The sequence below is a fragment of the Oncorhynchus mykiss genome, chromosome 2 (assembly GCF_013265735.2).
Source record: "Oncorhynchus mykiss isolate Arlee chromosome 2, USDA_OmykA_1.1, whole genome shotgun sequence".
Lineage (NCBI taxonomy): Eukaryota > Metazoa > Chordata > Actinopteri > Salmoniformes > Salmonidae > Oncorhynchus > Oncorhynchus mykiss.
In genome coordinates this window covers 61,158,962-61,183,835 of record NC_048566.1, presented here as the reverse complement: position 1 = coordinate 61,183,835, position 24,874 = coordinate 61,158,962, and the positions used below count along the sequence as shown (strand labels likewise).

Genomic DNA, 24,874 nt, shown 5'->3' with positions numbered 1-24,874 from the left:
GTATTTTAAAGCCAAGACGAGGAGCTGAATCCACCACTAGCAGAGTAGTGGGTCGTACATCTGCATAGAAGTAAAACCGTGGCTTTGATTTCAGATACTATTGTACCAAAATAGAAGGCTAAATTATAAGGCAATGTTTCTCAATTGGTAGGTTTCAATGGGCTAATATATCTTTTCGTCATCTTTTGCACAAAAAAAACATGGTTTTAATGTGTACAGTATGGTAGACCTAGGCCGGACTGCTGCTGTGACACCATGTGCTCACTCTTTCCAGCAAGATACTCTTTCCACCTTTCATGCGCAAAGTCTCCCCTGTGTTTTTAGTTGCGGTGTGCTAGATATCCACAAGGTGACACCTTGTTGTTTGGTGCCATGTCCAGTGGATCCAGGGCTCGGAATTCTCCTGTCTTTAGGAAGATTTGAAGTAGTAGCAGAGAACTAGTCTGGTATTTTATAATTAGAGGACAGTGTCATGATATGATTCAGAGACTTATTGCGAATAGTTGCTATGGTATTTGGATTTTACAGTGAGACAACAGCTCCAGATCTAAATCCATATTACATTTGTCATTCCTTAGGCCACTGCTCTAGAGCCACAGAAAAGGGGAGTTAAATGAGTGATGTGGAGAATTAATCTGTGTAGTGTAGTCTGCAGGGCCAGCGCTTGTGTGTGTGTGTGTGTGTGTGTGTGTGTGTGTGTGTGTGTGTGTGTGTGTGTGTGTGTGTGTGTGTGTGTGTGTGTGTGTGTGTGTGTGTGTGTGTGTGTGTGTGTGTGTGTGTGTGTGTGTGTGTGTGTGTGTGCATTTGCTTCTCTCCAGGGCACGGAGAACCTGTAAGCTTGCATAAAATGGGGGATTTAGAAAGGACATGATAGGAAACAGCCTAACAGGGACAATGACATTGGGATTAACTGTCAGGCTAACGCAAGCAATATTTTCCTGCGGAATTGAACTCAGTTGCTGCATTGTATGGCAAACTAGAATGCAATTACTCAGCCGGTGGCGATTGGAGGAAGGGATGACAATTACAATCCTCTTATGAAAACCGCTGTCTCTTAATGACTTTCAGTTCAGGCGAGCGGAGGAAGCCACTACCAATTAACGCACAGAATACCTTTATCAGGCCTTCATACGCACACACACACACATACACACTGCATAGGCACCAGACTGAGAGAATACTGAGATATCTAGATACATTAAGAGCAGCTCAGGTGTATTAGCTAACTGTTCCATCCAGGACCATAGAGATGAATAAGCCCTCTCTCTGCATCCCAGTGGACTATCATCACCCACCGTGGGGCTGCTGGTGTTAACTGGCTCCCTGGCCTGCTGCCTCTGACAAGCCATTAGTGGTGAGCCGCTCAGCTCTGTCTGGAGGCTGTATTAATTAGGGAAGGGGTAGACAGAACCATCCTGGAGTTCACTGATCCTCAACACCGCTGCCTGCCTGCCTGCAGCCACAAACCGCTGTTTGCCGGTTCTCTTTATTGAAGAGCCATGATGAGGATGTACTGTATGTTGTTTTCTATACAGTGCGGTGGTGGATTTGTGGGTGTGTTACTGTGTAATGAAGTAGGTTTGTGTTGTTTCTCATAGGTGCTGATTGGTGGAAGACTGGCTTTCCTTCTGAAACTGTGAATCATTGGAGTGATACAACATGGTTGTGCAGGCTACAGACAATGTTTTAACCATCAAACACACACAAAGCAAGAACAAGGTGATCTCTACTATATTGAACTCACTTGTTTGCCTTCAATGGAAATGTCTTTCAGCCTAGTTTTAGTCCAGAGATGCTATGCTTTTGAGTTGATACTACAGCAGCATATCCTCATTGGAATTCATTGTAAGTGTAGTAATGATAAGGGGTTGCTGACGGGGGTAAACTTTGTAGATAAATAAATTAACCTAAGAGAGCACAATCCACCCAAGATCATCATATCCTTATTAGATAGGACGAGTTTAATTAAAATGTAATCATTTAATGGACTTTCTAATTAAAATGGAGTTCGCTGATGGTCTCTCTCATTAGCTCGACAGGGTGCAGTCGTGCGATGGCTGCTTTTATAGAACTTGAGAACTCTCTCTCTCTCTCTCTCTCTCTCTCTCTGTGTGTGCGTGTAATGTGTAGGTGTCTGTTTCTTAAAATGCTGAGATGTACAGTGTGTACTATATGTAACCAAACTGTTCTCTAAGGATAAACACATGAGAATGAAGCAGTTCCTGATGCATGTCCTCAGATCATTGTACAGTCTTCAAGTAAGCTCTCTACAATTAAATCATTCAAATTCAAATTCTTTATTTTTACTATTTTCTACATTGTAGAATAATAGTAAAGACTTCAAAAATATGAAATAACGAACATGGAATCATGGAATAACCAAAGAAGTGTTAAACAAACGTATTTTATATTTGAGATTCTTCAAAGTAGCCACCCTTTGCCTGGATGAAGGCTTTGCACACTCTTGGCATTCTCTCAACCAGCTTCATGAGGTAGTCACCTGGAATGCATTTAAATTAACATGTGTGCCTTGTTAAAAGTTCATTTGTGGAATTTCTTTCCTTCTTAATGCGTTTCAGCCAATCAGTTGTGTTGTGACAAGGTAGGGGTGCTATACCAAACTCCATATTATGGCATGAACAGCTCAAATAAGCGAAGAGAAACGACCGTCCATCATTACTTTAAGACATGAAGGTTAGTCAATGAGGGACATTTCAAGAACTTTGAAAGTTTCTTCAAGTGCAGCCGCAAAAACCATCAAGCGCTATGATAAAACTGGCTCTCATGAGGACCGCCACAGGAAAGGAAGACCCAGAGGTACCTATGCTGCAGAGAACACATTCACTAGAGTTAACTGCACCTCAGATTGCAGCCCAAATAAATGCTTTACAGAGTTCAAGTAACAGACGCATCTCAACATCAACTGTTCAGAGGAGACTGCGTGAATCAGGCCACCTTGGTCAAACTGCTGCAAAGAAACCACTACTAAAGGACACCAATAAGAAGAAAAGACTTGATTGGGCCAAGAAACACGAGCAATGGATATTAGACTGGTGGAAATCTGTTCTTTGGTCTGATGAGTCCAAATTTGAGATTTTTGGTTCCAACCGACGTGTCTTTGTGAGACGCAGAGTAGGTGAACGGATGATCTCCATATGTGTGGTTCCCACCATGAAGCATGGAGGAGGAGGTGTGATGGTGTGGGGGTGCTTTGCTGGTGAAACTGTCAGTGGTTTAGTTAGATTTCAAGGCACACTTAACCAGCATGGCAACCACAGCATTCTGCAGTGATACGGCATCCCATCTGGTTTGCACTTAGTGGGAGTAGATTATTTTTCAAGACACCTCCAGGCTGTGTAAGGGCTATTTGACCAATAAGGAGAGTGATGGAGTGCTGCATCAGATGACCTGGCCTCCACAATCAAATCAAATCAAGTGTATATACAGTGCCTTGCGAAAGTATTCGGCCCCCTTGAACTTTGCGACCTTTTGCCACATGTCAGGCTTCAAACATAAAGATATAAAACTGTATTTTTTTGTGAAGAATCAACAACAAGTGGGACACAATCATGAAGTGGAACAACATTTATTGGATATTTCAAACTTTTTTAACAAATCAAAAACTGAAAAATTGGGTGTGCAAAACTATTCAGCCCCCTTAAGTTAGTACTTTGTAGCGCCACCTTTTGCTGCGATTATAGCTGTAAGTCGCTTGGGGTATGTCTCTATCAGTTTTGCACATCGAGAGACTGACATTTTTTCCCATTCCTCCTTGCAAAACAGCTTGAGCTCAGTGAGGTTGGATGGAGAGCATTTGTGAACAGCAGTTTTCAGTTCTTTCCACAGATTCTCGATTGGATTCAGGTCTGGACTTTGACTTGGCCATTCTAACACCTGGATATGTTTATTTTTGAACCATTCCATTGTAGATTTTGCTTTATGTTTGGGTTCATTGTCTTGTTGGAAGACAAATCTCCGTCCCAGTCTCAGGTCTTTTGCAGACTCCATCAGGTTTTCTTCCAGAATGGTCCTGTATTTGGCTCCATCCATCTTCCCATCAATTTTAACCATCTTCCCTGTCCCTGCTGAAGAAAAGCAGGCCCAAACCATGAGGCTGCCACCACCATGTTTGACAGTGGGGATGGTGTGTTCAGCTGTGTTGCTTTTACGCCAAACATAACATTTTGCATTGTTGCCAAAAAGTTCAATTTTGGTTTCATCTGACCAGAGCACCTTCTTCCACATGTTTGGTGTGTCTCCCAGGTGGCTTGTGGCAAACTTTAAACAACACTTTTTATAGATATCTTTAAGAAATGGCTTTCTTCTTGCCACTCTTCCATAAAGGCCAGATTTGTGCAATATACGACTGTTGTCCTATGGACAGAGTCTCCCACCTCAGCTGTAGATCTCTGCAGTTCATCCAGAGTGATCATGGGCCTCTTGGCTGCATCTCTGATCAGTCTTCTCCTTGTATGAGCTGAAAGTTTAGAGGGACGGCCTGGTCTTGGTAGATTTGCAGTGGTCTGATACTCCTTCCATTTCAATATTATCGCTTGCACAGTGCTCCTTGGGATGTTTAAAGCTTGGGAAATCTTTTTGTATCCAAATCCGGCTTTAAACTTCTTCACAACAGTATCTCGGACCTGCCTGGTGTGTTCCTTGTTCTTCATGATGCTCTCTGCGCTTTTAACAGACCTCTGAGACTATCACAGTGCAGGTGCATTTATACGGAGACTTGATTACACACAGGTGGATTGTATTTATCATCATTAGTCATTTAGGTCAACATTGGATCATTCAGAGATCCTCACTGAACTTCTGGAGAGAGTTTGCTGCACTGAAAGTAAAGGGGCTGAATAATTTTGCACGCCCAATTTTTCCGTTTTTGATTTGTTAAAAAAGTTTGAAATATCCAATAAATGTCGTTCCACTTCATGATTGTGTCCCACTTGTTGTTGATTCTTCACAAAAAAATACAGTTTTATATCTTTATGTTTGAAGCCTGAAATGTGGCAAAAGGTCGCAAAGTTCAAGGGGGCCGAATACTTTCGCAAGGCACTGTAAATGTATTTATATAGCCCTTCGTACATCAGCTGATATCTCAAAGTGCTGTACAGAAACCCAGCCTAAAATCCCAAACAGCAAGCAATGCAGGTGTAGAAGCACGTTGGCTAGAAAAAACTCCCTAGAAAGGCCAAAACATAGGAAGAAACCTAGAGAGGAACCAGGCTATGAGGGGTGGCCAGTCCTTTTCTGGCTGTGCCGGGTAGAGATTATAACAGAACATCGCCAAGATGTTCAAATGTTCATAAATGACCAGCATGGTCAAATAATAATAATCACAGTAGTTGTCGAGGGTGCAGCAAGTCATTACCTCAGGTGTAAATATCAGTTGGCTTTTCCCGACCTCAACCCAATTGAGATGGTTTGGGATGAGTTGGACCGCAGAGAGAAGAAAAGGCAGCCAAGAAGTGCTCAGCATATGTGCAAACTTCTTCAATACGGTTGGAGAAGCATTCCAGGTGAAGTTGGTTGAGAGAATGCCAAGCATGTGCAAAGCTGTCATCAAGGCAAAGGGTGGCTACTTTGAAGAATCTCAAATATAAAATATATGTGTTTATCACTTTTTTGGTTACTACATGATTCCATATGTGTTATTTCATAGTTTTGATGTCTTCACTATTATTCTTTAATGTAGAAAATAGTTTAAAAAATAAGAAAAACCCTTGAATGAGGTGTGTCCAACCTTTGACTGGTACTGTATATACAGTATTTTCACACTATGAGGTTGGAATAATACTGTTAAATTGTAAAAATTATGATCATATCCTTTTAGTGTATGAGCTGGTTGAAAAGAGCGACTGAAATGTCAGCCTGTTTTGGTGGGATGGAGTTTTGGCCTGCTTGGTGACATCAGTTAATAGACCAATAAGAAAGAGAGTTCCAAACCTCTCTGCCAATAACAGTTTGTTTTCAGTTTTCCCCTCACCTCTCAGACCACTCCAGACAGTCTTAGCTAAATTCTTGCTTTAGAAATGTGTCTTTGCTAATAAGCTATTTTTGTTTCTTTTTGACCATTTTAATTGAAAACAATCACAGTAAGGTACTTAACTTTTACCCAGAAATGATTTAATATTGAGATAAAAACAGCTGCATTGGACCTTAAATGACTATGCTACTTGTCTGCCATGGAGAGTGAGTGATGAATATGTGTAGTGTGGTCTGCAGGGACTGTGTGTGTGTGTGTGTGTGTGTGTGTGTGTGTGTGTGTGTGTGTGTGTGTGTGTGTGTGTGTGTGTGTGTGTGTGTGTGTGTGTGTGTATGTCAGGCCCGGCTCCAGGATGAAATGCCTGAGGGGGCATTTAAAATGTTAAACCAGTATTGCTTTAGAGCCCTAATAACACAAGGTAGATTGGTCGTGCTACTGTTAAAACATACAAAAATTTATCTGAAATGTAGCCATTAACATCTACAACCATTTCTTGATATAATAACACAAGAAAGATATGTGCCCCACTACCACATTTGTATCCAAAATGCAGCTGTAGCTGCAGTCGGCCTTAACCTCATATGGGCCTACCAACACGCATATATCAGCTTGAGAGGATGAGCACCACTATCTTATCAAAGATTCTTACAGACATCGCTTAACCTGTTGAGTGTAGGGGGCAGTATTTTGGATGAAAAACGTACCCAAATGAAACTGCCTATTTCTCAGGCCCAGAATCTAGAATATGCATATAATTGTCAGATTAGGATAGAAAACACTCTAAAGTTTCCAAAACTGTCAAAATATTGTCTGTGAGTATAACAGAACTAATATTGCAGGTGAAAACCTGAGGAAATTCCAACCCGGGAGTGCTGTTTTTCCTGAAAGCTCTCTGTTCCATTGCCTTTTTCTATGGCTTCCACATGTTGTGAACAGGCTTTAGACATAGTTTCAGGCTTTTATTTTGACAAATGAGCGAGAAAGATCACATTGCGTCATTGGATGGCTGTGTGCCAGCAGCGTTTTGCATGCGCAACAGCTTGGAGCAAACATTTTCTCTCTCTCTCCTATTGAAGAAGCTACAGTCCGGTTTAAATATTATCGATTAAATATTGTAAAAACAACCTGAGGATTGACTCTAAAAAATGTTTGACGTGTTTCTACGAACTTTACGGATACTATTTGGAATTTTCGTCTGCCCGGTCGTGACCACTCAAGCCTGTGGATTTCTGAACATAACGCGCCAAACAAATGGAGGTATTTTGGATATAAAAATTATCTTTATGGAACAAAAGGAACATTTATTGTGTAACTGGGAGTCTAGTGAGTGCAAACATCTGAAGATCATCAAAGGTAAGTGATTCATTTTATTGCTTTTCTGACTTTCGTGACCAATCTACTTGGATGCTAGCTGTTTGTAATGTTTTGTCTGCTGAGAGAGATGTCCTTACATAAACGCTTGTTGCTTTCGCCGAAAAGCTTTTTTGAAATCTGATACGCCAGGTGGATTAACAACACGCTAAGCTGTGTTTTGCTATATTGCACTTGTGATTTCATGAAAGTTAAATATTTTTAGTACTTTAATTTGAATTTGGCGCTCTGCAATTCAGCGGAAGTTGACGAAAATCATCCCTCTAACTGGATGGGTGCATCAAGAAGTTAAACTTCAATCATTACAACTATTGGCTACAATTCTGACAATTTTTTGACAATACGCAATGAGCGCCAGGTGCTCAATGTTTTAAGTATGGGAGAGTTTCAGAAAAGCAAACTAAGTCAAACTAAGTGCATATTCTACAGTCATAGCTGATGTGTAATGTCCTACATGGCAGTTGCTAACTTGAATCTGCCGTGAATAAGATTAAATGCCCATTCCGAGAACAACACACACTTGTTTTGAGCCCCACATTTTTAGCATGTTATAATGTATGTTTTTCATGTTATTTTGGCATCAATACGTATCACATGTCAGTTTACAAACATTGTAAAAATAATATATCATTGAGTTAATAAAGCCGCATACAAACATGGCCTCTTTTTTGTTTTCTTGAATAAAGTAGCTCCAAAATGCAGGTGTTTCAGCCTTGCTCAGGGCTTTCTGTGGTGGTTGGGCAAGCCCGCAGAAAATAGGGAGCGTTGCGCCGTGATTGGCTCAGTATTATGTCACTCATGGGGACTTTACGTCACTGCCAAGTATATGAGGAGACCTTGAACATTTTAGCCGTTCGGCTGCTGCCATAGAAGTGCCCATCCAAGAAGGCTCATAGTCATTGGCCACAGATAAAATGATGTCAAATCACGTTATATGTACAGTAGCTTTGATTGGACTGATCATGTCAGCAACTTACTTTCAGAATCTTATTTAGCAGTCATCATCATTAATCAAGTCGACAATCTACTGGCAAATCCTTTTTAATCCTTGTCATATGAAGAGACATAATAAAGAAAAATTACAGATAAAATGTATCTGTGTTCATCGGCCATTGGACATAAACATTACACAACAACTTGGAAATCACAAATTCAACGACTGCGTGTGGTCTGTGTGGCTGTGTGGTCCCAAATCTGGGAGTAAGGGGCTCTTTTCCAAATTTAAAATGATAAACATTCAACATTGACCAGGCTGTCAATGATGCACTTAAAACAACTGTTAACTTGGAGGACCGCCGCGCCACCTTCCTGTTCAAGTGAGCATAGCATGAACAATGTGAGTCCAAAATTGTATTGTATGCTGCTTCATAAGTGATGTAATATGCCAGGGAGATATGTACAGTGGGGCAAAAAAGTATTTAGTCAGCCACTAACTGTGCAAGTTCTCCCACTTAAAAATATGAGAGGCCTGTAATTTTCATCATAGGTACACTTCAACTATGACAGACAAAATGAGAAGAAAACAAATCCATAAAATCACATTGTAGGATTTTTAATGAATTTATTTGCAAATTATGGTGGAAAATAAGTATTTGGTCAATAACAAAAGTTTATCTCAATACTTTCTTATATACCATTTGTTGGCAATGACAGAGGTCAAACGTTTTCTGTAAGTCTTCACAAGGTTTTCACACACTGTTGCTGGTACCCCTCTAAATGTTGCCTACTGTTCTGACTGTTCTACTGTAGCCTATAACCTGTTATAGAGAAATGTAATCATTGAATATTGTAAGAGCTTTCATTGTCTGCTTACAGTATATGCTCCCTTTATTTATCCTATGGTTCTGACTTGGTGTACAGGGAGAACACTGTAAGAACGGCCCATGTTTTGAATTCTGTCGCTGTACATTTCAAAAGTGCTAAACAAATAGTTATATTGACTAATGTCCGTCCTAGTTCGCTCATTAATGTCTTAACCAAAACTACAGATTGCCTCTTATCCGCTTCTCCTCCCCTTGCGCCGTAGTTTGTACATCTCAATTGACATTAGAAAGCTCAATTGTTTAAGCAAGTCAGCCATATCAGCTATGTTTTTTTTAAAGGCAGTAAATGAGGCTGAATGAACTGTTTCGCTGCCAGACAAGGCTCCGCTGATAGCCAGGTGTAGCAGTGGTAAGATGAAGGGACTGCTGTTGGGATTCTGCTGTTGGTACAGCTTTATGTAGGCCCTCACAGTTTGTGGGCACCGTTTGTCACTGTTATAGTGAAATTCATGTATTGTTTATTGTTGTGTTGTGTAGTGGCTTTGCAGGCATGCATTCCACTTATTTATTTTTTTGCCCCACCAAGATTTACATGCTAAAATCGTCACTGGATGTTATCCTAGTGCTGTTGTTGGTGCTAGGCCCTGGCTTTTCTCGATCTTGTTGGTCAGCAGGCAGCGTGGGGATGGGCGGGTATTACATTTGCTGCTAGGCTCCTCAACCTCGGTGGTCAGGCCAGCAGGCCGCTCGGTGAGCTCGACATTGCACTCGACTTGGTGGTCCTCCATTTTTTTGCGCTTGGCTGTGCACAACCATTTTCAGATATCCATGCTGATTAGCTTGCTATAATTATTCATCTCGTGGTGACCAAAACTTAATGAAGCTAGTAGCTACTATCTAGCCTATTATTAGCTGTCTGGAAAAGTGAACAGTTTTTCCCTCTCTGTGAGAAAAAAAAGTACATTTGAACCCGCCCTGGCTGGGATCCGATGAGCTTCCTGAACAAGGCAATGAAGGCGGTGACTTACGACATTCTGCCCAATTAAAAGGCATTTAGGGATTTGAACTACTAAATAGTACATTATTACATCCCCCCTCCCTCCCCCTCTTCAGATCATGAGCGCACACCCGGCGTAGCCTCTGTCCTGGTCTGCACTACTGGCAGGCCCGAAACGCTACATTGGCAAAACCGGGATTGTAATTGATATCCCATTTGTTATGTTTCTGGGGAAACAAAACTGGCGGGGCACAAATTTTATGCCCGACTTAGAGTCAGCTTTGGTGTGTGTGTGTGTTTGTGTTTATGTGTACAAATGTAGGATGTTATTTTGAGACGGTTTGCTACAGCAGGAAATGTGAATTACTTTGTGGTTTATAATCAACCCATTTTGTTTTTGTAGTGGTTGATAAAGGTTTTCGTTAGGGCAAATCAAGTCTGACGTTTTAAAGTGGAAATGACGAGCTTTAGAAGCCTTTTTAAACCTTGAATACACTACAAGTTCGTATTTCCTGCAACAAGAGGGATCGAATTAAGATCCTGCATCTGTGTGTGTGTGTGTGTGTATGTGTGTGTGTGTGTGTGTGTGTGTGTGTGTGTGTGTGTGTGTGTGTGTGTGTGTGTGTGTGTGTGTGTGTGTGTGTGTGTGTGTGTGTGTGTGTGTGACTGACAGTGGTGAGGGGAGGGAGGGCGTGAGGATCTCTGACGTGATGGAGCTTTTATGTCGCTCATGCGTGACTCCCTCTGTCCCCCCGCTGCGTGAACGATGAAACAACGGCTGTTTTAGTAGCGAGTGAGTATTGCTGACACCGCTTAGAGAGATGGAGATAAAGAGAGAGAGAAGTGGGGGGGGGGGGGGGGGGGGGGGGGGTAGCAGTCGGTGAGAGACAGAAATAGAGAGAGAGAAAGAGCGAGAGATAGAAAGAAAAAGGAGCAGTCTGGGACAATCTGCGAGTGAAAAGTTGAGACTGTGCTGTTCCTATCCAACCAAATACAATCTCCTGTCTGTCCTGCACTTGTCTTTCACAGGTTGATGATGAGGCACCTTTTTAGGCCCAATCTAGCAAGCAGCTGCTGTTTAGTTCTGCCCTCTCAGTAGATGATTGGCAGGGATGAATCTGAAGAATGCTCAATGGAGAGCTCTCACTTTGCTTTATCAGGAGATGGAGACGGCAATACAGATTATAATCAGTTGCTTTCTTAAATGCTGCCCTAGCCACTATTTCTCATGCAGCACAGTAGCCAACATGTCTTCTCTTGTTTCGTATTACAGTACATTTAATGCAGTGAGTGAGGTGGTGCTTGAACTCTAGTACTTTCGGCTTTGTGTCTGCCTCTGAACCAGGAAATTAGGTTTTTCCCACAGCCTCCCTCTATGATGCTTGTCTCTGCTCGGGGATCTGTCCTCTCTCTCTCTCTCTCTCTCTCTCTCTCTCTCTCTCTGCCTCTGCCTGTCTCCACTTCTACCTCAGTACAGCCTGCATTCCTCCAGTCCTTCTGTACCTTTGCTACTTCAATAAACAGTGACAATTTCTGAGAGCTCTGTGTGGCTGTGAGCATCCACACAGCTGTAGCATTCACTCCAGTCCACACAGCACCCCCATGCCTGTTACAGAGTGGGTCAGCCCACCAACCCGAGCTCACCGCTGTGGAGTGACATGGTACATCCCGCTGGTACAGTTCTTAGAGCGCGGTCATTGATTCCAGAGTGAGCAGTCTCCTCTCCTTTCCGCTCTGTTAGGGTTGCAGAGAGACACTGGGAAGGAGAGATTAGAATAAGAGAGTCTCCGCTGATTCTGTTTGTTTGAAGGCATTCCCCCCCCTCTCTCGCTCTCTCTCTCCATCTTTCTCTCTCTCTCTCTTTCTTTGTTGTCTCACTCTCTCTCTCTTTTCTCTCTTTTCTCTCTCTCTCTCTCTCTCTCTCCCTCTCTCCCTCTCTCCCTCTGTCTCCCTCAGTCTGGTACCCTGTTCAAGAGTGAATACCACAGCCTAAGACGTGAGTATAGGGCAGCCTGCCTTTTTTGTCTCTCTCTCTCTCTGTACATTTTTTATATAGGAACCCTCTCTCACTCTCTTTCCTTCCTTCCTTCCTTCCTTCCTTCCTTCCTTCCTTCCTTCCTTCCTTCCTTCCTTCCTTGTGTGGTAGTAATTAAGCACATTGATGATGCGTAAGCGCATATCGAATGTGAACACTGTATGTTTATTGTGCCTGAATTTAAGGTGAGAAGTATTATCCTTTTGATGAGCACGACTGGAACATATTCCGTGCGCAGATACCTAACAAAATTTGTTCAAGGATGCTCGATTATCTGTGCAATAGAAGGGAAGCCTCATAGCACACAGGCAGTAGCAACAGGAGCATGTGAGGATGTTGATGATATGGGTTGATGTGATCTAAAGGTAGCTTGCGTGTGTGTGGTGAGCTGAGGTGATTGAAGAGGCTATGTAGATCAGTATCTGCCAGGAAGGCAGGAATCAATCAGATTTTGCAGCTTGGGCCAGAGCAACTACAGCCTCTGTCACTCACACACTGGGAAAGACAGAAAGTGGTGTGTGTGTGTGTGTGTGTGTGTGTGTGTGTGTGTGTGTGTGTGTGTGTGTGTGTGTGTGTGTGTGTGTGTGTGTGTGTGCGCGTGCGTGCGCGTGCATCTGCGTGTGTGTGTGTGTGTCATAGACTGTATGGTTGTTGTGTGACCCTTGTGCAGTGGATGTGAAACAGAAGGTTGCTAGTTCGATCCAATCTCCCTGCTTGGGGCAGAAGAGAATGCACTCTGTTACACTTGCAACATACAATTGATTTCCAATAGTTCCACAGATTTCCGCATTATCACATGATGCGGTCCACTATTATAGTTTCATTACATTATAATAAAAAAAACAAGCTACTATTTATCCGTTTGCCTCGCTAGGGTCATACTCCTGATGTTATTTCCTTCCAACTGCTGAAAATGAATGTCCCCATACAATCACTAACCACAGTGCATAAAATATATTCTCTTACCACTCTCACTCTTTCTCTTTCACTTTCTCTTTCACTGCGCTGTACGTGTTTCTCTAACAATACAAAGTAATACAAAAATGAATAGCCCTGATCATTCATGCAAAATTACCCATAAGCAAGCTGTGAGTGTTTCCGTGACCTGACAGCGATATGAATCTCCACTGTTGGCCGATTAATAGCTGCCAGCCAGGCAGCTAACAGACGGCAGGTGACGGTCCTCATAAACCCAGCACTAAAAGGGTAATGCACTACAAACAGCAGTGTGCCTTTCTTTCATAAACAATGCTGCCATGGGGTGTCACTTCTGTCAGGGCGGGCTGTTGCTGCTGCCGGAGTCTGATGTACGTTCAACATTGTGTCGTGTGCTGCTGGCTGGCTGGCGCTTTGACAGAAACATACAGTATTGCCACCGATGCGACTTCATTGGTGTCAAACATGAAGGGTCTTAGGGGCCTTCAATGATAACGGCATTGGATTTTGTTTGTGCAGTGCTTTTCCCTGGTTCTCAAAGTGTGTAGGCCTATATTGTGTAGAGTAACTCACCTGTTATTCAGAGATGAGATCACCAAGTCACCAAGTCACCAAGTCACACTTACTTGAGTTTAGAGTACGTTTTAAGTCATAAGATCCAAGTGTCAAGTTGAGTCCTAAGTAGAAAGGGTTGAGAGGAGTCAAATCCAAGTTCTGTATTGTCAAACTATGAAATTATAGCTATAAACTGCAATGTGTGTTTGATTGAATTGCGCCCTTTGTGTGGACTAAGACAAGTGATGCTGGATGGACAGGTACAGTAGAGAGGGTGAGGAGAGAGGAGGTAGAGAGAGGGCCTGTCAGTCAGGCCCCTGGGTGAAGTTGAGGGAGTATGCAGCTCTATAGTGTTGACAGACCTTTTAAATACATGCAACATAGACGTTGCTGCATGACAGTTAACCTTCTAAGATAAACATAGCATCATTGAAATAAGCGGACATCTGTCAGTGCATCTGTCAGGTCAGTTAGTGAGACCAGCAGTAGAGAGGAGCAGCTCAGCCTTCAACACCATAGTACCCTCCAAGCTCATCATCAAGATCGGGGCCCTGGGTTTGAACCCCGCCTTGTGCAACTGGGTCCTGGACTTCCTGACGGGCCGCCCCCAGGTGGTGAATGTAGGAAACAACATCTCCACTTCACTGATCCTCAACACAGGGGCCCCACAAGGTGCTACTCAGCTCCCTCCTGTACACCCTGTTCACCCATTACTGTGTGGCCACACACGCCTCCAAATCAATCATCAAGTTTGCAGACAACACAACAGTAGTAGCCCTGATTACCAACATTGACGAGACCTGGCGGAGTGGTGCCAGGAAAATGACCTCTCACTCAACGTCAACAAAACAAAGGAGCTGATCGTGGACTTCAGGAAACAGCAGAGAGAGCACGCCCCTATCCACATTGACAGGACCGCAGTGGAGAAGGTGGAAAGCTTCAAGCTCCTCGGCGTACACATCACTGACGATCTGAAATGGTCCACCCACACAGACAGTGTGGTGAAGAAGGCGCAACAGCGCCTCTTCAACCTCAGGAGGCTGAAGAAATTCGGCTTGGCCCCTAAGACCCTCAAAAACTTTTACAGATGCACAACTGAGAGCATCCTGTCGGGCTGTATCACCGCCTGGTACGGCAACTGCACTGCCTGGAACCGCAGGGCTCTCCAGAGGGTGGTGCGGTCTACACAACGCGTTACCGGGGACACACTGCTTGCCCTCCAGGGCACCTACAGCACCCGATGTCACAGGAAGGCCAAAAACATCATCAAGGACATCTACCACCCGAGCCATGGGCTGTTCACCCTGCTATCATCCAGAAGACGAGGTCAGTACAGGTGCATCAAAGCTGGTACTGAGAGATTGAAAAACAGCTTCTATCTGAAGGCCATCAGACTGTTAAATGGCCATCACTAGCCAGCTACCACCCAGTTACTCACCCCTGCACTTTAGAGGCTGCTGTCCTATATACATAGGCATTAAATCACTAGTCACTTTAAAAAATGTTTTTAACTAGGCAAGTCAGTTAAGAACAAATTCTTATTTTCAATGACAGCCTAGGAACAGTTGGTTAACTGCCTTGTTTAGGGGCAGAATGACAGATTTTTACCTTGTCAGCTCGGTGATTTGATCTTGCATCCTTTCGCTCTAACCACACCTGCCGCCCCACTTTAATAATGGAACACTAGTCACTTGAATAATGTTTACATACTGCTTTACTCATTTCACATGTATATACTGTATTATATTCTACTGTATTTTAGTCAATGCCACTCCGACATTGCTCGTCCTAATATTTATATATTTCTTAATTCCATTATTTTACTTTTAGATTTGTGTATATTGTTGTGAATTGTTAGATATTGCTGCACTGTTGGATCTAGGAACACAAGCATTTCGCTTCACCCACAATAACATCTGCTAAATATGTGTATGTGACCTATAACATCTGCTAAATATGTGTATGTGACCTATAACATCTGCTAAATATGTGTATGTGACCCCCCCCCCCCAAAATGTTTTTTTATTTGATTTAGAAGAAAAGAAACGGGTGGAAGAGAGCAGTCTCTTGAGAGAAAAAACAAATGACAGTAAGCCCTCTCTCTTGCTCTCACGTTGGATCTTGGACGGCTACTTTGACAACATCTGAGTGGACATGTGCCGTAGAGCTTTTTTCATTAAAGATTTGAGAAATGTGGAACCTTTTCCAACACACAGCATGGCTCAAATGAGATCAGGAGGAGAAAGTAGAGAGAGAGAGAAAAAGGATGAATGGGGAGAGAGAGAGAGAGAGAGAGAAAGAGAAAGAGAGAGAGAGAGAGAGAGAGAGAGATAATGGGTCAGTTCTGGTCAGGGAACTCTGCATTGACAGACAGGTACATGTTGGAAGGAGTGAAGCAACATGACTGTGGGAGGCAATTAATTTGACTCTGGCAGACAGAGGGCAATTAGGCTCAGAGTCCTCTCGTTAATATTTCCTTCTGGGAGAGTGTATGTGTGTGAGTGTGTGTGTCTGTGTGTACGTGCGCGTGTGTGTGCGCATACCAGTATTTGTGTGTCTGTGTGCGTGCATGTGAGTGCCAGAGGTTGTAAAAGGTCAGACACTATCTGGCAGGATATTCTGCTCACCTGTCCAACTCCATTCCAATTTCCCCAGGGGGGTTGCTTTACAAGGACACACCTGTCCTTACACCTGACATTACTGAACCTCTAAATGGATATAACTTTATAGCCGTCGTTGTATTGTGTTTCAGATAGGACCATGACTGGGGAACTGAGGCCAAGTCGCCCAAAGGCAGGAACCAAGAGAGCCAGCAGTGAAGCCTTCGGGTGAGTCCAGATTCAGCCTCATTAAGGTCATGAACCTCACAACTACAGATATAGGATGTTAATTTTAGTCACTTTTCTACAGAAAGAAAACAATAATGCATCAACAGTAAATGTGAATTGTATTATAATTAATGGACATTTGCAGGATAACTTTGTAAAACTGGTAGTGTACTTGTGGTTTAAAAAGGCTTCTGAAGTCTGTAATTCTTTACATTTCAGACTTTACTTTCCCTTACGAAAAATGTACCAACCCCTACAAAACTGTCCATTAATTATAATCCACACAATAATTCACATTTTCTGTTGATGCAGGATTATTTTCCTTCTGCAGCAAACTGGCTCAAATTAAGATCCTACATCTGTAGCAGTTTGTTGTTAAAACAGTATAGTTACCAGGGTGTTGTTGTAGTATTCACTGCTACTTCACTACATGTTTGGCCTTGCTGAATGTGGCTCCATAGTCTGTCTGGAAGCTCTGGGACTGGGAGCAGCTGCTGCAGAGGAATGCCTTTGTCAGGCTGATTCTGTACAAGGTATCCCAGCCCAGCCCATAGCTTATCCCAAGCCTTAAGCCTGGTTCATACTAGGTCTAACGACATGTTTTAAAGTGACAATCCCAAAGTTTGTATATAAACACAGCTAGCCAACACCCCCCAGATCCTGCAGCCATGCTTCCCTAGACAGATTACAGAGGATTAGCAGACATCAGAACTTCATCACTGGTCTGATGGTCTGATTAATGGACAGACTAACGGTTTTCTTTAGGTGAATGAGAGTCGGACCAAAATGCAGTGTGGTGGTTATTCATGGTTTTTTAATGAAGAAAAACTATATATGAATAAACTAACAAAATAATAACTGTGCGAAAACCTAAACAGCCTATCTGGTGACAACAAACACAAAGACATGAACAATCCCCCACGAAACACTCAAAGAATATGGCTGCCTAAATATGGTTCCCAATCAGAGACGATAAACACCTGCCTCTGATTGAGAACCACTCCAGACAGCCATAGACTATGCTAGAACACCCCACTAAGCCACAATCCCAATACCTACGAAAACCCCAAGACAAAACACACCACATAAATAAACCCATGTCACACCTTGGCCTGACCAAAATAATAAAGAAAACACAAAATACTAAGACCAGGGCGTGACACAGACAGCATGGATGTCAGCCCACCAGCAGCCCAATATCCAGTCAGTCTGTGCCCATAGTCACATCCCAGTCCTATTTCTTTGTGGGGTTAACTCTCATTGGGTCACTGGGGTGGCCTCTATCAATCTATCCCTGAGACCTGCTGCTACTGTTGATGCTGCTGTGGCTGCTTGAAAAAACCAACACACATCAAATGTATTATCACTGCATGCAGACAGACAGGATTAGGGTGTTTTTGAAAATGTGATGAAACTTTGAAACTGTTATGGTGTGCGACCTGTGCAGACCTAGTTCCATCCCCATGATGGAAGCCTCTACTCTTACAACGGAATTCTAATCCGTCACATCCTTTTGCCAATTTAAAACAGCCATGCTACAGTGTAACTGTATTTTTTGGTGCAATGGCTCCACATTTACATTATTGGTTCTTCTAATGGGACACTTAGTTTTCATTAGAGAGGAGAGACAACAGGCAGAGAAGAGCAGGTTGAGGGAGGCATCGACGCCCATCCAGCTGCTGGGCGATGCAGTACAGTACACCCACAGACACTCATAGCTTCTCTGCAGTCCCTCAATACATATTGATTGCAAATAAGATGGTAATGGGAGACAGTTCTCATGGTCATGTCAGTGACCTGAATATTCCCCATAGCCCGTTATTGTATATGGAGATAGTGGACATCAAATCAAATCTTATTTGTCTCATGCACCTAATAGAACAGATTTAGACGTTACCAGGAAATGCTTACAAGCCCTTAACCAACAATGCAGAATTTGTTTTATTTTTTAAGTAGGTATTACGGCCTCCCGAGTGGCGCAGCGGTCTAAGGCACTGCATCACAGTGCTAGAGGCATCACTACAGACCCGGGGTTGATCCCGGGCTGTGTTGCAGCCTGCCGCGACCGGGAGACCCATGAGGAGGCTTCCAATTGGCCTAGCGTTGTCTGGTTTACACGGGACCCAAACCGTCTGCGTGCGTGCACCATCGCGCCTAAATTTATTTTTTCCCCCCACACCAAATGCGATCACGAAACGCAGGTTAAAATACCAAAACAAACTCTGAACCAATTACTTTAATTTGGGGACAGGTCGAAAAGCATTAAACATTTATGTCATATATAAATAAATAAATAAATATATATTTACGCAGACGCTCGTTGACGTGCGCGAGCAGTGTGGGTGCAATAATTGAATAATATGAATTTCTGAAATTATTTGGCAACGCATGCGACGTGAGCGGAGTATTCAGGGTATTAGGGGAGGGTTTGACCGGCCGGGATGTCCTTGTCCCATCCCTGCATCCTGAGTCCGAATGGGAGTTGCAGCAATGGGACAAGACTGTAACTCCTACCACTTAGGGAGAAAAAGGTGTACATATAAAAATAAGGGAAAAAAGTAGGTAGGGGTGAAATGACTATGCACAGACAATGGACAGCAAGTAGCAGCAACGTAAAAAAGGGTGTCACTGCAAATAGTCCTGGTAGCCATTTGATGAACTGCTTAGCAGTCGTATGGCTTTGGGGTAGAAGCTGTTAAGGAGCAGTTTGGACCTAGACTTGGCACTGCGGTACTGCTTGCCATGTGCTAGCAGAGAGAACAGTCTATGACTAGGGTGGCTGGAGTCTTTGACAATTTATAGGGCCTTCCTCTGACACCGCCTGGTATAGAGGTTCTGGATGGCAGGAAGCTGGCCCCAGTAAAGTACTGGGCCGTACGCACTACCCTCTGAAGTGCCTTGCAGTCGGATCTCGAGCAATTGCCATCCCAAGCAGTGATGCAATCAGTCAGGATGTTCTCCATCGTGCAGCTGCAGAACTTTTTGAGGATCTGAGGACTAATGCCAAATCTTTTAAATCTCCTGAGGGGAAATAGGCGTTGTTGTGGCCTCTTCATGACTGTCTTGGTGTGTTTGGACCATATAGTTTGTTAATGATGTGGACACCAAGGAACTTGAAGCTCTCAACCCACTCCACTTTAGCCCCATCGATGTGAAAGGGGATGTGCTCTGCATTTATTTTGCTGTAGTCCACTATCAGCTCTTTTGTCTTGCTCACATTAAGGGAGAGATTGTTTTCCTGGCACCACACTGCCATGTCTCTGACTGTCTCTTCGTTGTCGGTGATCAAGCCTACCACAGTTGTGTCGTCGGCAAACTTAATGATGGTGGTGGAGTCGTGCATGGCCATGCAGTCGTGGGTGGACAGGGGGTACAGAAGGGGACTAAGCACACACCCCTGAGGGGCCAAAGTGTTGAGGATCAGCATGGCAGATGTGTTGTTGCCTACCCCTACCACCTGGGGGCAGTCCAGGATCCAGTTGCAGAGGGAGGTGTTTAGACCCAGGGTCCTTAGCTTAGTGATGAGCTTTGAGGGAACTATGGTGTTGAGCTGTAGTCGTAGTCAATGAACTGAGCTGTAGCTGTAGTCAACGAACAGCATTCTCACGTGTTCCTTTTGTCCAGGTGGGAAAGGGCAGTGTGGAGTGCAATCGAGATTACATCATCTGTGGATCTGTTGGGGTGGTATGCAAGTTGTTGTGGGTCTAGGGTTTCTGGGATGATGGTGTTGATGTGAGCCATGGCCCGCTTTTCAAATAATTTCACGGCTACCGACGTGAGTGCCACTAGGCGGGAGTTATTTAGGTAGGTTACCTTGGCGGTCTTGGGAACAGGGACTATGGTGTTCTGCTTGAAATATGTAAGCATTCCAGACTCTGTCATGTCAGGGAGAGGTTGAAAATGTACGCGAGTATGCGTCCTGGTAAACAGTCTGGCCTTGCAGCCTTGTGAATTTTGACCTGTTTAAAGGTCTTACTAACATCAGTTATGGAGAGCATGATCACACATTTGTCTGGAACAGCTGGTGCTCTCATGCATGGTTCAGTGTTGCTTGCTTCGAATAGAGCATAGAATCTCCATGCCTCAGAGAACATCAGTCTCATCCCAGTTAGATCCTCCAGAACACCCAACCCACTCTCAGGAGGGTCACTAGACTGGAGCACAGGAGTACTAACCCATTCCTCTTTATAGTCTTCCTCCCTGCATTCTAGTGAGTGCATTAAAAACACAATTCCAATTCCCCTCCTTTGCCTTGGCTCCCGTTTCCTCCACAATGCTCCTCCATTCACAGTCACGTAGCGCCAGACTTCTTCCCATAATTTCCCCCATAAACACTCAAAAGGCAAGCATCAGAACCCAGGAAGCTGATACATATTTCATAGGAACTCCTCATGAGGCCGGAAGAATGGATAGCAGTAGGACCTATCCGCATACAGAGTAGAGTTCTACAGATGTAGGATCTTAATTTGATCACCCTGTTAAAACGTGTAGTGTATTTGAGGTTTAAAAAGGCTCCTGAGGTTTGTAATTTCCACTTTGAAAATCCACTTTGAAATTGACTTGATTTTTCCTTACGAAAAACATAGTCATTCACATTTTCTGTTGCTGCAGGATTACTTTCCTGCATTGTAGAAACTGACTCAAATTATTATCCTACATATGTATTGCTGCAAATGTTGAATAATGATCATTATTTCTATAATGACTTGTGAGTACTTTCTCTCTCTTAGGGTTTAGTGGATGGAGAAGAAAAGACACTGTCAGTTATCTGAGTTGTACACTATACAGCACTCTACCCAATAGTCATGTGTTGTGTTTGTCTGAGCTAGGGGAGAACAGTGATGTAAACTCCATAAGAGTTCTGATTTGGTACCAAGGAAGCTATCTGCTGTCTGTGGATTGTGCAGCTTCAGGGTCCGCCACAGAAATTAGGCCAATTTGCTCTCCTCCCCTGCTAAAATAATTCACTCTAGCTGGTTAATGTCTCCTCCTTCAGCTTGGCTTTGGGGTGTCTTGGAAGGTTGAATGATAGTACTGTATTGGATTCAAAACACTTACTTCAGCAATTGCTGGGGGGGGGGGGGGGGGGGGGGCTGAGTGACGCAGCTGTCGAAAGTACTACAGTACTACAGTACTGAGGCACCACTACTGCCGGCCATGACCGGGAACACCATAGGAAGGCGCACCATTGGCACAGTGCGGGGTAGGGGAGGATTTGGCCGGGAGGGCTTTCCTTGGCTCATCGCGCTCTAGCAACTCCTTGTGGCGCCTGCAAGCTAACCAAGGTTGTAATTTGAGAAAATGGGTTACAAAAAAATATGATTGTAGTCATACCATCCTGAACACATTTGGTAGCTAAGCAGGGTCGGGCCTGGTTAGAATTTGGATGGGTGACCACCTGGGAATACCAGGTGCTGTAAGATCTAAACATTTTTTTTTTTAAATAAATTAAGTTTAAATTATTGACATGACTTTTCTTCACAATACTGATTCATCCATGTCAGAGATTACACATTTGAATTGTAACCATTGTATGGGATCGACCTAAGCACTGAAAATAACCCAAGAACTCACCACCGTGGTTCCGAAACTGAAAGACGCAAAAAGAAGCAGTAGTCGTTTGTCTGTAAAACTTGCTTTCAATGAACAAAATGTCAAACAATATCTATTATCTCTGCTCATATCCCCATCCATCACAGTTGAATCTCTTTGTGAAGGTTGTGTACTGTCCCATTCTGTTTCTGCCTCATCTGTCTCTGTAGTGCTCTCCAAACCCCTTGTCTTACTCTGGAGCTATCTGACTGAAGAGCTGTCCCGATGGGGAGCCCAAACATGTCACCTGCAATGGATCTCTTCCCCTCCATCCTCTGGATTCACTCACAATTAGTCAGACATAATGCAATCACTCTAAAGGGCTTCTGTTTCCTGCTTCCTGCTTCCTGCCACTGCTAAATGAATCTGTCAGAGGAGCCTTGCTAGCCCAGAGACCAAGTGCTTCTTCTTCATCTTCTTCGTATTCTTCATTGTGCTTGTACACACACAACAAAAACACACACAAGTGTGTGCACGTCGACTTGCAGTAAACATGCCACACGGACAGACAGACGGACGGCTCAGTCCCAGTGCAGTAGTAAGAGGCAGGCCACGACCTCGCACATAATTAGTCTGTGGTAGCATTGCAGTGGGATCATTCTATATCAGTCTAGCAATGCCACTTAGAAAAAGACTAGACAACAGGCGGGATTCATGGCTTTGTTTTATTATGTGATGATAAAGACATGGATTATCCACAGTAAGCAAATGTGGCATCAGTGTGTCGTAATAGTGGTTGGTAGGTTATCTAGGTAATCACACAGTACTTTCAGGGATCAACTCGTGAAAATGTCAATGCTATTTTCTTTTGGTGCATTATGAATCATACAAAATTCAATTTCCTTAATCTCGTAGGAACAATAAGTCTTGTCGACTGTCATCAAAACATTAATATCCTTTGGAGTATCGCAAAGTATTTGTCAAGATTCCAATAATTGGGAGAAAAACACTGTATGCCTGGTTCCTTTTCTCTTTGAAAGAACATTGGGTGCAGAATTTGGGTGCATTGATACAGAAAAGACACCTAGGCTGTCACAGTAGACCATCATTCCACATTGCATATTGCACAATTACAGTAATGGGAAGAAAAACAAATGAGATTGCTCGCTTCGCAGCCAGTGAGGACTGTGCTTGCCGCTGGCCTTTCAGAGCTCTAGAGAGCTGCCCTTTCACTTTAAAAGAGTGCAACATCCATTTGATCTGAGTTACAGCCCAGCTCCCCAGTTCTATAAAAGCAAATAGAGCCAGCGTTTTAAAGATCAGCCCAGAAGAGATGGAGAGATAATATGGAGCTCAGAGGCTTTACAGGCTGTTTTAGAGTAAAAGTCCCTACACTGTTGTTTTGATCACACTGTGCCTGATATACCCATAAACTCACCCCATATTTTACACCTTCTCCAATTGAGCAGTGGAGGGAGGCTAGTGTTTCTAAGTACTGGGTCCTGTTACCTGACTAATACTCAAAGGTCCATCCATATTGAGTGCTTCATCTATAGTGATAAAAGAGAATTATCTCTACGGGGCTTTATCTTGTTTATTTACGGACTCTGCCCTTGTGCAGCACATGAGCCCCATGCATTAGAGCTAATAGTGCCAACTGCGACATCACAGAAAGGTACACTGGAGTGGAACCTCCTCTCTCTTCTTCCTCTGACGTGATCGACTGATCATACCCTTGAGTGTGTCATTTGGGTTGTTTCTCAACAGGGGCACGGGTTTCACTTCAGGTTTTGGCTGCGTTGAAAGTCTCCGACAGCGTCACAGAATTCACAGCAGGCTGAAGGCCTCAGGGCATCTACAACCAAACTTGTTTCAGGAGAGGTTTTAATTGGCTCAACAGTGGAAAAGTTCCATATGATCAAAGCGTATGTTTGGGGGTTTCAGTTTGAAACTGTGCCTTGATCTGTTTGGCTATGTTCACAGTAGGCTACATTGTGTTCTGCACACCTATGGTTGTGTTTTATATCTTCCGTATTTTTCTCTTTCGTTCCTGTGTTCAATGTGATTGTAACACATAGACAAAGCAAGAGAGGGAGGGAAGGAAGGAAGGAAGGAAGGAAGGAAGGAAGGAAGGAAGGAAGGAAGGAAGGAAGGAAGGAAGGAAGGAAGGAAGGAAGGAAGGAAAGGGGAGAGAGAGAGACGGAACGGTAATTATGTCTTTGGCCTTCATCTCCTGCTAAGATGTGCGTTTAATAGGAAAAGATGAATCAGCACTTCCTTTGAACAGAAAAATAACAGGTTAATTATTATGTAATGTAAAACTCCAACCATTAAACCTCCCCGTCTCTCTTAGAGACAATACATTCAGTATGGTAAGCTTTGTTTTACCAGCAAAGAACAAACGAAAGACGGGAACAAATAACAAGGCAGCAGACAAAAGGTTATGACACATACAGGTGTTTTGCATTTAAAGATCCCCTTGCTCCGTCAAAAGAGGGACTATTGAAAGAACATTCTGGACCAGTTAATGCTGCATTGTTGATGAAATCACTAATACTGCCATATAATCTCAGTACCAACAATTTACCTCAAAACTTGTATGTTGGGGTCGCCAGATTCAGCCTTTGCATAAGGTTTATTGTATAAGACACAGTGACATCCTCCTGTATTTGAGCCTCTGCCAGTCTGCCTGCATGGCCGCTTGTCGCTGTATGTCTGTCATAATTCAGCTTCAATCGGGGCCGCCCTTCGATTTGAGAGGAGCTGAAGTGGCAGGAAATCAGCTCCTCGGCCCATTAACCCTGGTCACGCTGCAGCCAAGCTGATTTATTACACAGCAGCACACTTCTGAGGGCTCTACATTAAATC

The 24,874-nt window shown here is 43.5% G+C and overlaps 1 protein-coding gene across 2 annotated transcripts in view; it reads left to right on the top strand.

Annotated features, from left to right (window-relative positions):
- The first annotated feature begins 11,804 nt into the window (after positions 1–11,804).
- Positions 11,805–24,874, top strand: part of LOC110493153 (RNA-binding Raly-like protein) — a 45,934-nt gene continuing 32,864 nt past the window's right edge. For both annotated transcript variants that reach the window (XM_021567425.2, XM_021567421.2), the window contains exons 1-2: positions 11,805–12,116; positions 16,399–16,474. In XM_021567425.2, the coding sequence (XP_021423100.1) occupies positions 16,407–16,474 (68 nt within the window). In that variant the 5' untranslated portion in view covers positions 11,805–12,116; positions 16,399–16,406. The remainder of the gene's footprint in view (positions 12,117–16,398; positions 16,475–24,874) is intronic.